Source organism: Diadema antillarum, unplaced genomic scaffold (assembly GCF_040938485.1).
Source record: "Diadema antillarum isolate AM-2024a unplaced genomic scaffold, OU_Dant_1.0 seq00000692_RagTag, whole genome shotgun sequence".
Lineage (NCBI taxonomy): Eukaryota > Metazoa > Echinodermata > Echinoidea > Diadematoida > Diadematidae > Diadema > Diadema antillarum.
The window spans coordinates 475,270-493,032 of NW_027271597.1; the positions used below are offsets into that span (position 1 = coordinate 475,270).

General features: G+C 40.3%; 1 protein-coding gene across 1 annotated transcript in view; it reads left to right on the top strand.

Moving 5' to 3' along the window:
* LOC139737391 (pericentriolar material 1 protein-like) overlaps positions 1–17,763 on the top strand; it is a 51,604-nt gene that overhangs the window by 19,452 nt on the left and 14,389 nt on the right. Inside the window, exons 12-26 of the mRNA XM_071648067.1 lie at positions 392–540; positions 1,068–1,181; positions 1,582–1,755; positions 2,040–2,094; positions 2,773–2,927; positions 3,542–3,868; positions 8,508–8,640; positions 9,305–9,386; positions 10,262–10,389; positions 11,032–11,108; positions 13,557–13,713; positions 14,379–14,584; positions 15,478–15,674; positions 16,128–16,583; positions 16,975–17,413. Coding sequence (XP_071504168.1) covers positions 392–540; positions 1,068–1,181; positions 1,582–1,755; positions 2,040–2,094; positions 2,773–2,927; positions 3,542–3,868; positions 8,508–8,640; positions 9,305–9,386; positions 10,262–10,389; positions 11,032–11,108; positions 13,557–13,713; positions 14,379–14,584; positions 15,478–15,674; positions 16,128–16,583; positions 16,975–17,413 — 2,849 coding nt within the window. The remainder of the gene's footprint in view (positions 1–391; positions 541–1,067; positions 1,182–1,581; positions 1,756–2,039; positions 2,095–2,772; positions 2,928–3,541; positions 3,869–8,507; positions 8,641–9,304; positions 9,387–10,261; positions 10,390–11,031; positions 11,109–13,556; positions 13,714–14,378; positions 14,585–15,477; positions 15,675–16,127; positions 16,584–16,974; positions 17,414–17,763) is intronic.

Below are 17,763 nucleotides of genomic sequence, written 5' to 3' on the forward strand. Positions count from 1 at the left end.
TTGTTGGATCAAGATGTTTATTTTCTCTCTCACTGTGGATGATATGCTTCTCTCAAAACATTCTATGCTGCAGTGAATGGATATCTTAATTCTGTGTAGAGGTTTATACGACAGATAATATGACCTCTTATATTGCAAGTGCTCCTTTCTGAATGATTTGCAAGAATTCTTTGTGTCCAGTGTCCTGCATATCTCCAACGCAATGAGTGTGAAATGAATCAGGCCCCTGTTTCATGAAAACTTAAAATGAAACATAAGTCGAAAAATCAGAATTGAATATTCAGAGACTTATGTTTAATTCTCTGACTTATGTTTGATCTCAACTTTATACAACAGGGCCCAGACTTGTTCTGATAGCTCCATTACAGCTCAACCTCTGTTTTGTCCACAGGTCTCTCCTCCCCTCATCTCTGCGGAGCATCAGGAGCTGAGAGAGAAGCTGGATGCCCTTCAGGAGAAGAAGAGGCAAATGGACGAGTTACTGTCACAGCTGCACGCCTTGCATCCGTTCATGTCCAACACCAGCAATGGCAAGTACTAGTATTTGAATTGCTGGTCACACTTAAAGCAAGTTCTGGGCACCGTTTCATGAAAGTTGTCAGCCCTGACAAGAAGTCAGTCTCTGACAATCACCATAGTAATGGTCAGTGACCAAGCTTCTCAGCCAATCAAAATCAAGGATTTACTGAAATTGTCAGAGATTGACACCTTGTCAGGGCTGACAACTTTAATGAAACGGTGCCCTGAACTCATCATTTTAGAGGAATGCTCACTGATGCAAGGAAACTCTCCACATAAAGCTCTCCGGCAAATGGACTGATGCACCATAAATGTGAAGTTCGGCGTTTCAATTATCTCAGTATTCTGCACATGCGATTTCATGCAGATAGTGTGAATACAATGTAAATCTTGTCAAGTAAATGGATCTTTGAGTGTGTTAGTGGTACGCTTTTGATCCTTTCTGAGGAAGAGTAAGCAGTCCGGTGTAGAAACTTACATTGCTAGGGGAGCTGATCGAGTCTTTCCATGTTTTCATGTTATATCTGATAAACAGCTGATTCAGTGAGTGTTGCATCAACATCATCCAACCTGAATGAGAACGTGGGAGTCATGGTGTCCACCAAAGATGATGAAGCATCAGATCTGGAAGCCACTCTAACAAATGGACCGGACAGCTTAAGGTGAGACTTCAGTCTGATTTTGTGGCCGTCGGGAGTAGAATGGTGTTGCAAATGAACAAAGTGATGGTCATTTCTTGGTTTGTTGGGTTTTTTTTCTCTCATTTAGTTTGTACATAGATGGATAAAATAATAACTACAAATTATTCTGTCAGAAAGTCAAATGAGGTAGTTTGTTCACATGCAACAGCTTTCAGAGAAGTGTAGGATACTTGCCACAGTAGTGACTGACTTTGATTTGATGAGCTGATTTTGCTGTAACACACATTTCCTATAGACACCTGCCTGAGTATAACGTTCAAGAGGATTCAGTGAAAGATAAAGAAGAAAGAGAAAAGTTTCTCCGTGCTGATGAGGTTGATGAGGTAAATTTTTCAAGGTAATGTTTGACTTTGTATTTCAGAAAACTGCATGAAGTGCGGGAAAGGCTGACAGAGCTGCGAGATTTGGTCCAGCAATACCAGGATACCAGTCAGTTGCTGGATGCTGGCATTGAAGGTGCTAATAACCAACAGCAGCAGGAGCGTGTGGGACTAGCAGTGAATTACGAAGACCCAGATCTCATGAGTAATCTGAGGTAAATTCTTGAAAAATATCCCATAGCTATTTGATTCATCAAACATGATACATAATCTGCTGGCTCTGCTCCTGCTGGCATTTAAAATTTCCTAAATGTAACAGTATGCGTGCTAAAAATTCCTAATCTATACAACATCAACGGCACCCCTCTCCGTTCAGGTAGATTTCAGCTCACGTATTGGAGTGAATTCAGCACAAGTTGTGTCATAAGATATGATAATAAAGCAAACAATGGATTCGTTTTGATTGTAAATATATGAATATTATGTTATATTTTAACAGGAAACTACAAAGGGGAGAACAGGTTGGAAGGCTTTCACAAGTTGGCTCAAATCAGGTAAGTGCTCACAGCAGATTATTCATAATTTAACAGGAAAGAAAGAGCATCAGTCAACATTGCATTTCTATTTTTGTGCATTTTTTTTTTCACATTTATTCCTATTCATTGAATGTCAAGGTTAACCGGAAGGATAGGTACAAATTATGCAATATAATGTAAAAGTATTCAAGAAAAATAAATGTAATGGAGTGATGAACCAGTGAATGGAGAGGGATGGAAGACTTCTATTTGCAGAAATTCCAAATATAATTATTTTTTCAGCATTTAGCAGTAATTTTTTGGTTTTTTAAAACCAAAAATACTGCAGGTTTAATGGGCCCAAACTGTTACACGTGTTTGTTGCAGGAAAGGTGAAAATACTGTTTTTCCACCAAAAATATGCCTTTTCAGCCTTCAGAATACCGCAATACTGCTTTCAAGGTTAGCACCCCTGCATTTGCCACTTCTCATATTGATTATTTTGATGTGACTTTTTATTGGGCATAGTCAATGGTTACGTAATTGCTTCAGGCAGAGTTTGAGCTGTTTCTTACCAGCTTGTACAGAACTCACTACTTATAAATTCTGTTATGGCATTCCCTTCCATCAGAACTGACAAACAGCGCGATTTGCAGATGTGCAATATATTTGAGACCACCGATGGAATGTCTTCTATTTTCCTTTCTTGCCTGTCAGATATCGTTTAGCGGAGACGGTGCACATGTGCAGGTGGGGTCAGGCCAAACCACCAGCACTGTGACCGAGACCGAAACGGAGACGGAGACGGAGAGCAACCACAGTTCAATACTGGCAGCGTGGGGCGAAGATCCTGAGATCAAGGAGAAAGTGAGGTGAGAAAGGCTAGACAAAGATACCACTTTTCTCTGACAGGTCATAAGCAGCACTTTGGGTGTCCATTTTTGCTACCAAACGCCATTAGCAAATTCAGTGATTCAAAGGCACGACTTACGAAATTTGGATAGATCTCCAAATGCCCTCTTGCTAGTGGCTTAGATAGTCTTGTCTAATGACCTTCTGCTTTCTTCTCTTGCAATCATTGCAGCAGGAATGCCTTAGCAAAGGCGTATGACACTGCAGAATATTCAGAGTGATGTGTTGAAACTTGCAGCCTTACTGCAGTGAAAAGTAGAAAATAGTCCATATCAAATTAAAATGCTGTAGAATTGTGTTGTAAGTAATCATGAGTTTATGGCAGTGATGCTATATCTGGGCCCCGTTTTATCAAAAGATATGATCTATTATAAATTTCCTTACCACACAGGCTGCCATAGACTTATGATAGAAATCAACTATAACTCTTCATAAAACAGGGCCCTGAACCCATACAGACAGCTTTGTGCAGGAACATTGATAGACTCTGTGATGACATTCAGTAAAATACCAGCAGACAGTCATCTCAATTACTTACACCCCCACCATTTTGTTCGTTTCCTGATCTCCACAGAAAGCTGAAAGAGGCCAAACAAAAGCTGCGGCAGCTGCAGTCCCTGGTAGCCATGGTGCAGCAGACCCCTGAGGTGGCCACGGCCCTGCCCGACGACCTGGCCGAGCTGGCGGCCGACCTTACTGCAGGCTTCTCCGATCAGGACCCAGGGAATGAGGATGAAGAGGAGGACGACGATGAAGAGGAGGAGGAGGAGGAGGAGGAGGATACCGTAGAGGAGAGCGAAAGTGGTCTCCTGATGGGCGGGGCAGGAGCAGCAGGGCGTGACCAGGTGCCATCCTCTCTCAGTGAAGGAGAGATCCCTCCTGACTTTGCCAGGGAGACCAAGTAAGTTTTTCCCCCTGTCGGGGTTTATCATCGAATATCAATTTCTAATGAAAATATGCTGTGGCGTTCTTTACGTAATAAACATTACGTATAACTTCCCTGATTTGATTTAGATTCTCTTTCTGCATTTGAAACAATATCACAGTCAAGTGAACTTACAAAGTTTATTGAGAAATTCACAGCACTCATTGATCACTAATTTGATAACATGTAATCATAAAACACATTGTAAAGCTACAATGTTGAACGATTCCTTCAGTGGTGTATCTTCAAGTGATATTGTTTACTGTATAAGTGGATATTTTCGTGCGACTAATTTTTTGCGCTCTGCCGGGTAAGAAGAGTTTCGCATGTTTTCAATTTCACGAAAAACAAGACATCAACAACTGGAACATATGGCAAGCAAAAATATTTGTGTGCTTTTATTTTCGCGCTAGTTTCTGGTTGCGCGAAATGCGCAAAAATTTCAACACTGCGAAAATGTCCACTTTCACAGTAATTTGAAATCATTTGTACCGTAGGAAGGCAAAGATTTTAAGCAAAGCTTGAACTTGATAGTTGTCTAAAAATGTCATTGTGAAACAAATGTTGTCATTTCCCATTTCAAAACTGTGAAAGAAAGAAGAGGCCGAATATGAATGAAATAGGGGTACAGCGGAAAGGCCGAATATGAATGAAATAGGGGTACAGCGGAAAGTCAATAAAAGATGTGTATTTGATGTGTAAATGGGTAACACACTCCTGCATTGTGGTTGTAGTGTTGCTGTGTGGTGTGGGTCTGTGTGCATTATCTTTATCCATATTTTCATGCACGTTTAATTGGTATGAGTGTATGCACCTGTTACATGATTAGAATTGTGTAAATGTCTTTCCAGTGTGTTTCAGTGTTTGTAGAAATTATTTTGCTAAATACACATCACATCGTTATGCCTCCGCCACGAAGTGGTGCCGGAGGCATTATGTTTTCAGGTTGTCCATCCGTCCGTCCGTCCGTCCTTCCGTCCGTCCGTAATGAATTTTGTGGACAGGGTAACTACCAAAACCTTTTGAGGTATCCTAATGAAACTTGGCATGGGGGTGAAGTTGTGCCTATCAACTTTTGGGTGCACATGCTCAAGGTCAAAGGTCAAAAGGTCAAGGTCAAATGCTTAAAATTTTACTATTTCCCCCATATCTATGCAATGCCTGAAGATATTTTCTTGAAACTTAGTGTATACATGTACTACCTAATTAAGATTCTCTGGTGAAAGTTTGGGGTCATGAGGTCAAAAGGTCAAAGGTCAAAAGGTCAAGTAAAATGTTAGAATTTCACTTTTTTCTCTGTATCTTGGAAATTGTTCAAGGTATCTTCATGGAACATAGTGTATATGCATCTACTGACTGGCAGTGGTTATCTAGGGAATTTAGGGTTCATGGGGTCAAAGGTCAGGGGTCAAAGGTCAAGGGCAATACTTCAAATATCTTACTATTTTCCTTATATTTGCAATGCCAGCAGGACATTTTTTTTTTAAACTTGATGTATGCATGTCTAACCCAATAGAGATTCTCTAGGATTTTTTTTTTGCCAAGAAGGTCAAAGGTCAAAAGGTCAAAGATCAAGTAAAAGTGCTGAACTTACTTTTTTCTCCATATCTCGGAAGTGGCTCAAGTTATCTTGAAACTTAGTACATGCTGAATTTATGTATGTTCTGCCTGACAGTGCTTCTCTTATAAATCAAAGGCCAGATGAAAATGATAACAATTTACTGTTCAATACAGAAATTGCGCTTCTTCTCCATACCTTGAAAATTGCTCAGTGCATAAACTAATATGAAATGGTCAAAGTCAAGTTAAAGTTCTTAAATCCCCAAATACATGATCTCCTATTCATCCAATTAAACATAGGTCAAGGAAGGTAAACATTCAATACATTTGTGACAAACATGTCATTTTAATATTTTGCCAATTTTGTGAAAATGTAATCACACATTGTCCACATGTACTATAGACCCATTAGGAGAATCATGCATTATGGCGGAGGCATACCAGTCGCCATAGCGACATTTCTAGTTTGTAATTATATTTTGTAGTTTGATTTAACTTTTCTGTTCTGTATGAATGCGCTTAAAAATGCCTGTATTAAGTGCTATATAAATTCAATATCTTATTGTTTTTATCATTATTGTAAACAAAATGGTAAGGGATGAATGATTGTATAAGCTGTTATTTTATGCGCACAGATATTTTCGCGAATGGGTTGAAGAGATCATGGACATTTTTGTGAGATGTTGTTTTCATGATTTTTACATCGGCTATCACAACAGCACTGATGCCTGTTAGTTGACATGTTTTCGCATGTTGTTAAATGGAGATCCAACAGTCATTTGTGAAATTCCTGAAAATTAAACCCTCGCAAAAATAACAGCTTATACACTACATATTATTAATTCATTTTAATCACTGAAACGATACTCCCTTTCATGAGACTGATATTTTTTATTTTTTAGTGGTATAACATAACTGTGCAGAAGTATGAAGAGTGACAGAAATACAAAGCTTGTTTCCGGATGTTGCATATTACTAAAAAGGTTAATGAAATAAATTAATGATAAAGGTCTGTGTCAAAAAGTAAAAAGAAAAACCAGTGTAAGTACCATCAAAACAAAACTTTATCACACCAGCCCCTCCCCCCCCCCCAAAAAAAAAACAACAACAACAACAAACAAACAAACAAACAACAACAACAACAACTGACAAAAGACTTTGGGTAAAGTGCAGATAAGTAAAATTTGTACAAGCATGTCTAGACTGTACCACCTTGGTATAATTTCACCATATCTTAGTGTACTATAAAGTATAGATGAGAATTGGCCAGTTGGATCTTGTAAAGAGAGGAGAAAAAAGTGTCTCAAGGTCTTTGAGACCTGAACAATGGCTGCAGCCTCACTTTCATGAAATCTCCACACCTCCAGTCCAAACACATGTTTCTGTATGACATGTGTACTCATGCATGGAGCCAACTTTTCTCCCGTGCCGAGTTAGTGTTAGTCACTGTGCAAACAAGTTGAAATGTCAACACGCCAGTGGAACTGTGTTATCGATCCAGTATGGCTGCTGTGACCACATGCTGTCGGGTGGCATGTACGATATGTGGAGAGAAATGGTGTAGACCCTTTTCAGAATTCACTGAGATATACTCACTTTTGCCCAAGGACATGGTCAATCATGTAGACTGGTAAGTTTCAGTTTAGAACTTTTTAAACAGTTTCCTAGGAATACCCAAGAGTCATGAAGCAAGTATGGTGTGTTAAAACTGGGTTACACGGTTGCATATTGCACTGAAGGAAAAAACACAAAGTCACTGTGCAGATTTTTCAGTAAACTTTGAGCTTTGTACTCACCTCTTCGATTCAAGTGGTGACATGTGCAGATATATTTGAGCATATGTCGTTGGTAAAAACAAACATTTGACTCTAATGTCTTGCTGTCTAATCAAGCAGGTATTAGTTCATTTCTGTATAATTTGGCCTCTTATGTGTAGAGTAAGTGCTTTGAGTGCTGAACTTTGTATTGTACGTGTACACTGATGCAGTCTCTATCGTCGTGTGTATTTCTTGTGAGCTAGGAAGTGCTGTGGTTTGGGGACATTTAAAAACTATCAGACTCAGAGGAGCGCAAGTGATCATGAGGCATTTATGAAAGATTGGCAGAATTCTTATAAGCTTGTCTTAGCTTGCATTTTCCCCCATACTTGAAGATTTGGTAAGTGGCTCTGTATTTATCTTGTAAATATTCTGTCCTGTAGACAGTTGATTTTTGTAATGTCAAAAAAGGCAGCCTAAATATGTGTACAGTACATGTTGTTGAGTTGGTGTGAGCCCTGCTAAAATACACAAAAGCTGACCCTGAGGCCACCTTTCTTGCATGTTGTGTTAGGCTTTGCTGGAATGAATGGAATGTCTGCTGTTTTGGATGTTACCGTGTATCCAAAGATGATGTAATGTTTGCTGCATTTGCACACTGATCATACTGGCACAGATCTGTGAACATATAGGTTGATGGTTACTAGTATTCAGTAAATTCTATGCAAAGAGGTCTGCTACAGTCATACATTGATACACTCATTCAACACTGGTTCTCCACATGTAAAGCCATCAGCAGTAATGTACATAATATGCAGTCTGCTCACACTGAACACACACACACCTGATGAGGAATACACACCTTCTCTCCCTTCTCTTTCCCTTTCTCTGTCTTTGAGACGGCTATTCTGATTGGTTGAAAGGTACTGATGCTTATTTCTTTACAAGATATTATTTCCTTGGGACTATCAGCCAATCAAAAATGATATTACGGACAGGTAGCCCCCTTGCCTCCAAAGTAACCTGTCTATCAAAATAAGGCCAGTTATATCAACCCAAATGTTCTTATGGCAGTTTTACAGTCGTTTGAATAAGCCCTTGACACATATTGGGTTGATACCTACAGTAGCCTTTCATGTTATGTGAGTGATTGTGTACTTTTTATACATGCATCATCAGATGTTTTTTCTCTTTCTGTGTTCATCGAAACATCACATATATACAATATATGTCATCATACGTGTAAATTAGTTTTATGATCAAGATGACTCTTTTGTGTTTGTGTGTGTGTGCATCAGGGAGGCATATTACGAGGCTAAGATGAACCAGCAGCGGCGTGAGCTGCAGAGCCTGATGGCCGAGAGACATCGACTGCTCTCTGTCCAGCAGCAGCTCAAGGAGCTCAACGACAACCTGACCCCAGTCAGGAAGGTTGGTCTCAGTCTCGTCACTTGTCTCTATCAGAGATTTCTTGTGCTTTATATGCAAAGAAATCCCAAAATTTAAAGCAATAGGATGCTTTAGTACGAAAAGAGTTGACAATTGTGTGACTGTGAATATGAGACAGAAAACATCAGTATATTTCTTTGTAGCATGAGGGAACATGAATGACATCAGTTTCAGTTTAGAGGAATCAACAGAAAGTTGTTGCTTTGCTTTTTTTTTCTTGAAGGAGATATTTGTCACCTTTTGATTATGCTGTGATAATGAACAATATCTGATTGCAACTGATTGACAAATTACCCTTCTTCGACGTACATGTATTTCTAAATAAGCACTGATTATTCAGTGTTTTGAGTAATGACAATAATATATTATTAATTGAAGTATCTGTATTACTGGTATCTAGCTGTGAGACTTGCTGTGAATTTAATCACCAGAGTGAATTGCCATTCATTTTTTAAGTTGACTTCAAAATAGTGTAAGTTTGGAATCTAGCTGTGTAGCAGGGCTGTGTATATTGCATTATTGTCTACTGTGTTTGAAAAAAAAAAATATGCAGGAATAACATTACAGTTACCATGGTCCAGTTTGAGAGATGAATGACACAAAGTCATTATGACTGTTTCTTGCCCAATGTCTATCTGTACCTCAGCAACCAGCGAAGCAAGCAGTGAAATCAGTGAACATTCAGCAACCTCCAGTAGCTGCAAGGAGTGCCCAGACAAACATGAACGGTAAGACCATGTGATTTATAGTCAAAAAGTACCCAAACTCTGTCTGTCTTAGAGTGAACAGCAGCCCAAGAAAGAGAGCTTGTTTGTTACGCATCTATTCAGTGCACATGCATTTGCTTCCTTTGACATTGGTATGATAGTGCCATTCACATCTTGTGTTTACTCCAATTACATCAGTCTCCAAGTGAGGTATAATGCATAAAAGTTCAGCAGGAAGTGGCAGAGTAGAGTACAGTGGACTAGAGTTAAAACAAAGTCCCTGGACCGGCAGTTTTTTTTCGTTGTATCAAAATTTCGTTATAACTGAACTAATGAACTTTAAAAACACATAGAGTGGATGATGTTGTGACCCGAATTTTTATTTTGTTATAACTGTGTTTGTTATAACGGGACCTGTAAGTGTTGTTGATTTCTGCCATGTTCTGTGCAGTCATTGCCGTAATGAGTACAGTCATTGTGATTGTGGGTTGTAGATGAGTACTCGGTACCACTGATAATTGTTTCACTGATCCATGACAACAACAACAACAAAAATATGCGCTTAGAAACATCAGTATTAAGCGCTATATAAATGTTATTCATTATCATTATAAAAATAATAAATTGGTTTAATTTAATTTTTAGAGAGAGACAAAGTGAAGAAACTCGCAAAAAAAAAAAAAAAAAATGTTAGTAATACTGTACTAGTTATGAGTAAGCTTCATAAGTGGATGACATGCTGTTAAAAAGAAAGAATAAGAAAGAGAAAAAATTTGAGCAGAGCAGTAAGTACTGCAGTCAACTTGTTAATTCCAGTGTTTTGTTACGTGTAACCAGCATACTTGCCGTTCTTTCCATGTAAATATGTTAAATTTGTATTCTGTCTGAATCTGAAGTGGTGGCCACTCCCAGCCGTGATGAAGTGTATGCCGAGATGAGGAGAAACCGGATGCTTCAGGAGGAACTTCGACAGAAGAAAAATGAGCTCTCCGACTTGCTTAGCATTGTCAAACGTAACAGAGAGGTGAGAGAACGGAACACTTCGGATTCATTTCTTATTGTATTAATGCTATGATTATGTCATTTGGAGAGTACACCTAGGCAACAGTTTTCTTGATGGGGACATTTTCATATCTCTCTGTAACCCTTAATTCCTTTTTGGAATTTCTTACCATGCCTCACAAAGGCTATGGCTTTCACGTCCATTCTCTTGGACATTTATGCTCTTGAGTTTTCTGCACATTTTTGCGTTAGACATACTGTAAACGTGTAAGATTACAAATAGATTACACATGTTCTTCAAAAATTTGATTTGTAACATTTGCTGCAAAGCAATGATTAAGTTTGTAAATCATCACCCATTTTCCCGTTCATGATTAACTTTGATCTCAATAATATGTTTTGGTACTATTATCAACCTGTGAAGCAAAATTGAACAAAGGAATACAGACACACAGTAAACACATAGAAATGTGTAAGAATCAAAGAATCCAACCTTTGAGATTTTCCCCCCTTTTTCCTTTTTTTTTTTTGGGGGGGGGGGCATAGGGACAGAAGGCAAATGTCAAATAACCCTACTATGTATTTCAGTAATGTTTGCATTGGTACGATATGGATCTAGAACTCATGATTATTTTGTATCTCTTAACTTCCTGTGATTATGCAGCGATTACGTGAGGGGTCAGAGTTGGGCATGACTTCGGCTGCAAGCGATCTAGCCGAATACGACAATGACTTATTTAGGTAAGTTAAATGCTGGAGATGTTGCATTTTCATCGGACTTCCGGCTTTGCCTCCCATTTCACTGCCATATCTTTTTGACCTGCACCCATGGCTTTCCCAAGCACAGTCAATTGATTACTTACCCTCAGTGTGTTGGTGGTTGTGATGTGCTGAACGGGGAAATTCCCAACTTATGACGAAGCATACACCAGTAATCACTTCAATCAAGTTCACACAAAAACAAAGGAAACAATGATTTGAAAGAACTGTGTTTTGGTCAGCCTTGCACCAAATCTTCTTTCATGTTGCATGCCCATAAAGCGGTCTCCTACGTATCACCTTTGATGTGTGGTGACTATCTTTGATGATTGAGCTGAAGCTATCTCTGCTACTTTTGTCATGTTTCTTGTGGTAGGAGGAGCAGAAAAAGTCTTTTCCATTGCATTTTGTCATAACTTAGTCCTTAAAAAATAAATGTCAATCTCTCTTATTCTATAGTTGTAAGTTGTAATATGTGATATGTCAGTAAAAATGTGCATGAGAACCTGGTGTCAGTTTTCGTCAAGCAGAACTAACATGCTTCTTACATCTTATACAGAGCTTCTATACTGCAAAACCAGAAGCATTCGCGACATGAAACGTTCGGGAATTGAAGCTGATGGCCTTTTTGTGTGGTGTGAAACTTTTGTGAGTGGCCACTCGCATTCAAATACAATGTGTAGTCAAGATGCATTCACATGCTTCACATGCATTTTACTTTCGATGAATCTTGACTCGCAAAATTTGCACCAGTTTCATGCATGCTAAAGTTTCTGGTTTTACAGTAATTCATGCCACAGTAATCTATGTGAGACACACATAACATGAAAGTCAATATGCATAACCTGACTTCTCTTATCTGTGATATTAAAACATCAAATTACAAGTCTGTGACATATTTCACTGAATCTCTGCATTGGTGTTTGTATCATCTTTCCAGACTTAAGGGTGAAATGGCTAATTTACTGAGGTAACTGCAAGTGTCCAAAGTCTGATTCTGTGAACTTGCATGCTGCTTCTTTTCTTGCACAAGATTCTAAAAAATGAATGTTCATAGTCCCATTTATAACTGATTTTGTGCTGATTGCTTCCATTATACTTTCCTTTGATGCCTTTCAATGTGTTTTAGAGTCCTCATTCTGTCTGTTGCTGAAAGTCCTGTCTTGCACCAATACTGGCTTTGTTGGATTCTCGACGCAGTTAAAATCTTGAATGCATGTACAGTTCAAACAATACACAAAAGGCCACATTTGAATATATCAAATGCCTAAAATGAGGTTTGCTTACCAGTGAATTGGCCAACACTTGGAATATCTTGTAACAATAAGTAACAAAAGTTGTCTCTGTTCTTCTTTATTGTATTACCAGTGTGTCTTCTAAATCTAATATTTCTTCTTTGATTACTTTGTGATATTTGAGAAATCCCCAAATTTACAGCAGTAGACTGCTTTTGTAGGAAAAGATTTGACAGCTGCGTGATTGTCAGTGTGAGGCAGAAAATGTCTGTCTAGCATCTTGCATCAGATGGCACCGAGCTGTTAATCCACCAAAAACAATAGACCTAATATGTTACCTTGTTACAGTACATCTACATTAGTACTTGCTACCATCTTGCTTTTAAAGCCAACACCTTGTGGCTCGATACACTGCAGTTTTAACTCGTTGCCATCTTGGTTTTTTTTTCCTTTTTTCTTTTCACAGCAAAAGCTATTTGTTTCAAATGTCAGTGATATGAAGTCATGCAGAGTATTTTGTTGTAGTGATCTTTAGTTCAATCAGTTACAATAGTCTTGCTGTAAGCTTGTGCAAATTATTTTCCTGCATTTTGAAAGCAAAAACATGTGTGTTGGAAGCTGGCTCGTGTAAAGTGCAGTTAGTGATGCATCTTGTAGTAGTTTGCCATCTATATTGCATTTTGTGACCACTTTGGGTGATCCGCTCAGAAATAGGAACGTTTAAATATATCAAATGCCATTGATCAAATTTACATCAAGCAAATCGATAGTACAACATTTAAAGTACAAGAAGAGAAGATTGTCATCCTGTGGTGGGTGTTTCATCACAGTTCTCATCTACTTGAGTGCTTAAAGAATTGTTTAGCTACTCATTGTCAAATGCTAGATACGTGCATTTCAGAGGTTTAAGCTTCCATTATTGGGTAGAGTCATTCTGCCATGAACCAATGAACTCTTCTATCAAAACTGTCGCGTCTGCCTTTCCCTAACTACATAGCAACTTATACATGGCTATTGTGCCTTCATTCGTGATAGATGCATCGGGCTTTGCATGGGGAAAAATGTAGTCTAAACATTACTTGCGGTTCTCTTCCCCCCCCCCCCTCCTTCTCTTGCCCCATTTTCTCTCTTCTTTCTTTGCCATTCCCTATTTTGTCCTCCCCATCCTATTCTCATGGCATGCATCGCTGACCAGGGAATTATTGCTTGATGCTGGCAGGCTGAGTATGCGCAGCGCCGACATCACAGCAGCGGCCACGTGGGGCGGCTCCACCCAGGTCAGCGATGATGAGGGACTGGAGGATGGTTACCCTAGCGATGGCATCGTCCAGGTGGAGGAGGAGGAAGAACAGGTTGGTGGAATTCCTTCGCAGGTCATGAATGATGAATACAGTGCGTTGACTATTAGTGACATGATGGTTTATAGAATTCAAAATGACTGAAAAACAACTATCCCCCCCCCCCCCATGCACGCAATGCAATTCTCAAGCACGAGTTGATGAAAGTGGACTTGCTTTTTTGCTGCATGGAATTGTGCAGTCATTTACCAGCCCTTTAGGTTCAAGCCAAACACGTGCCTATCAGAAATCATGCTCTTTGTAATTTCCAGGGGTCTATGTAAATCCTGTTTCATTTTAGCGTAAGTTCAGGATAATTTACACTAAGTGTCTGTCTGTTGCAAAGAAAGCATTGTGCTTTGGGAGCAAAATTATTCAATAAAATGTTGATAATTCTCTGGAAATTTTTTCATGATGATGGTGGTAAACTCTTTGAGCTGCAAGACTGAGTTATGTAAAAAGCAGCGCTGCACACTGGCACTGGTCCGACGGTCCCTGACCAGTAAGAATTACTGTCGGACCAGTAACTTTTTCAGGAATGAACCAGTGGAAAAACTGGTTACCTACTGGTCCGACCTGCCGGTCGGACCAGTAGAAAAATTGAGTAAGTTTGCAGCCCTGTGAAAAGCTTTGCAGAAATTCAGCATGTACCATCATGTGTTTCCTTTCTTTCGTGGCAGGAGCAGAGCATAGTGACATCTGACACTTACACAATAGAATCCGGAATGAAACCCCGCAAAAGGCCTCAAGTGTCCAGGTCTTATCCCGGAATCAGGAGAGTGGCTTTAGAGGACGATGGAGAAACGTCATCGATGGATGCGGCTCGGCATGGCATCAGATATCCAAAGAACATCAACACTGCCCTCGACAGGCAGAGCAGATTGAGGTAGGGGTGTGTGTTTGTGTGTGTGAACGTTTGTTTGTGTAGGGGGTTATTAATGCTGCATTATCTAGTACAATATATGAAGAACGTCATTGGACATCAGAGCCTCAGTGGAGATAAGTTGTATTCCTCTCCTGGCAAAAACTTGCCACACTTGTATCATTGTAGGAAGTCAAAACGTCTCTCTGCTTTAAAGGGATCGTACAGTTTTGGTTGAGACCTAATTTCAGGTTTCTAACATTTTTGGGTGAGATAATGAGAAACCTCTTATGAAATATGAAAGAGCATATCTATGAGGAATTCAACGTTTATTTGATGAACATTGGTTTTGAAATGGCTGAGATATCTTAAAAAGAGCGATTCTAATAAAGTGTGGGACCTACACTTTATTACGATCGCTTTGTTTTACTTTGTTTTTGGATGTTTCAGTCATTCCAAACCCGATTTTCATCGATAAACTTTGAATTCGTCTTAAAATGGTATGCTCTGTACTACATCATGTTTTCTTGATATCACGCAAAAAGTTAAAAGCCCAATTCTCATCTCCACCAATACTGTACCATCCCTTTAACTATGAGTCTATGGTAATTCAAAGGTTATTTCACAGTTTTATGCAGTAAATTATGAATTTGTATGAAAGTGATGAAAGGGACTGTATCATATCCCTGGCTGTTTGCTCCAGGAATTTCAGGCAGAACACAGCAGAAAGTTCTGATGTGAAGATTATTAACCATCCCTCCCCCCCCCCCCCCCCCCCCCCCCAATGAAAATGAATGAATAAAGGTATAAGTATGATATTTGTATGTTGTGACTCTCTTTCTGAAAAGAACCAGTGACCAAGGTTTTTCCCTTCCAGTGACTCCTCAAAACATGCTTTCTTTATGCTCAACCAGCAGACAAGAAAACATCCGGTCAGCGGAGGAACTTGTGTCTGACAGCCAGGATGATCCGCTTGGGCAGGGAGACAGCATCAGGGCCCTTCAGGGCCACATTCAGCAGCTTCAGCAGCAGCTGTCGAACAGCATGGGCCTCTGCCAAACCCTCATCTCAGACCAGCAGTCCATGAGCAATCTCCTCTCGGGGTCTCTCAATGGTACGTCTTCTCCAACCTCATCTCCCCGATTGCCTTCTTGATGAGGAAGATTTCTGTCCACAATAAAACAATATCTTCTATCCCTGTGCAGTATGAAGGAGATTATCAAATATGAAATTGATTAGCAAATATGAAATTGATTAGCAAATATGAAATTGTGTTGATCTCCGTAGACATTGAAATTGACTCTCAGGGATTTTACCAAAAATTATGCCAGACCAGAATATGCAATAATGGAATGTTTATAAGCACAAAGTGTTATGTCTTTGCCCATGCTGGCAGCCCTCAATCTGCGTCAGTGTGAAGCCGGTGTTCATGATTATTAAAATAACCTAGTGTGGTAGACAAAGAGATTGACTTGGGTCTCTCAACTCATCCTTGTTTCTTTTCCCTTGAATGTGTTCGTCTCGGCTCCACCCTAATGGTTTCATTTTTATATGTGCCCTGCAACAGCTGGTACATTTGCAGGGCTGCGGCCTACCACCCCGTCTGCAGGCCTTCCTCCCAACCCCTTCTCCACATCGCCTCAAGTCAATCCCAGCATGCCCCAAGGGCCCAGCGGAGATCCCCGCCTCGACGACTTGATGGTGAACTACAACGTCCGGCTGCAGCACCAGCAGCTGATGCTGAACCTGAGCAGCGCCTACAACCAGCTCTACCGGCAGCAGGAGGAGATCCAGCGCCTCAACCAGCAGCTCGACCAGGCGTCCGAGGTTTCCTTCGATGTCAGCGGGGCTGGCCGGGCTTCAGCAGGCATCAACGCCAATGCCAACAACAATGCCCCGCCCCTCGGGAGTGCTGCGGGGATGTGGGGGCCCAGGTACTCTGGCCAGACACCGCCGTTCAGAAGATTGCCAGGTTTTGGCGCGGAGGAAGTATCGCCCTATGGAGGAAGTCCCTATAATCCAGGTAGGCATAATTGACCTTCAGATTCCACCTATTTATGCAAAGGTAAGTGTGCATTGTGCTCATTTTCTTCATAGTATTTACAAAGACTCTTACAAGACTAAAGCATGCAATAATAGATAAGTTTATGGTAGGGAGTTCCTGTTTCCTTTAATTCTATGGTACTGTCTACATTATTGTAACATTGTATAAATTCCCCTCCCCCCAACAAAAAAAAAATATTTTTGGATGTGTTTATTAACAAATCAATCAGAAAAGAGTCTCCCTTTGCAGCACAGTTGAATGTATGTAGCAGCTGCACAAGTGTGCCTTATTATTTTAATCAATTTTCCAATAATGCACAGTGATTTTACCAATTCCTCAAGTGTTTTCCTCTTTTATACTCATCTGCTAGGCATGCCTTTCAGCATGGCACCCACATTCCCACCAGGGTTTGGACAGCCAGGCCAAGGCAGCTACCCCTCTGTGTCCCCTTACACCAATCCATACACCACCAACAACCTCAACGACGTGGGTCCTGGCAGCCGCAAGGACAGCTACACGCTGTACGCTCGCCAGCCAGCGGGGGCCGCGAGGCAGCAGTACGGAGGCGCCCTCGGCAGCTACCACGTGCCGCCGAACACGGCGCAGGTGAGCAATGACGACGACGAGTTCGAGGCGGCTTACCTGAATGGCGCCTCTAGCCACAAGGCCAGCAGATTGACCTCTGGTTACACCTTGGACAGTGGAATAGGTGATGTCAATGAACTCCTTGGAAGGGAGTCTACTTTGCTAGATCCGAGGAAGGACGCTAGTGTGCCACCACTAGACATCTCCAGTCTCTTGAGGAGAACGTAAGTGCAAAACTGACTTCTGTGATTTTGTTCCTATTCTGCACATGCATACCACAGTTATTTCCAGTTTTGCCATCGATGTCTCTGTGTTAGCGGAAAACATTTTGTGTGTTAAGGAAGTCATACATTTTGTTCCTGTTAGTACTTGAAATTGTATTTCTGTGTTACTGTAAGCACTGGTGAATATCAGGATATATGCAGTAAGGTCTTTTTGATCTGCATTGAAGAAATGAGTGGACTAAATCCACATACCTTCCTGCTATGTTATTCCACAGGTAGCCCCCTCATCAGGATCAGTAGTAGATCAGGAGTAGTCTTGATTTCTGATAATTCATGCAACAATCAGCAAG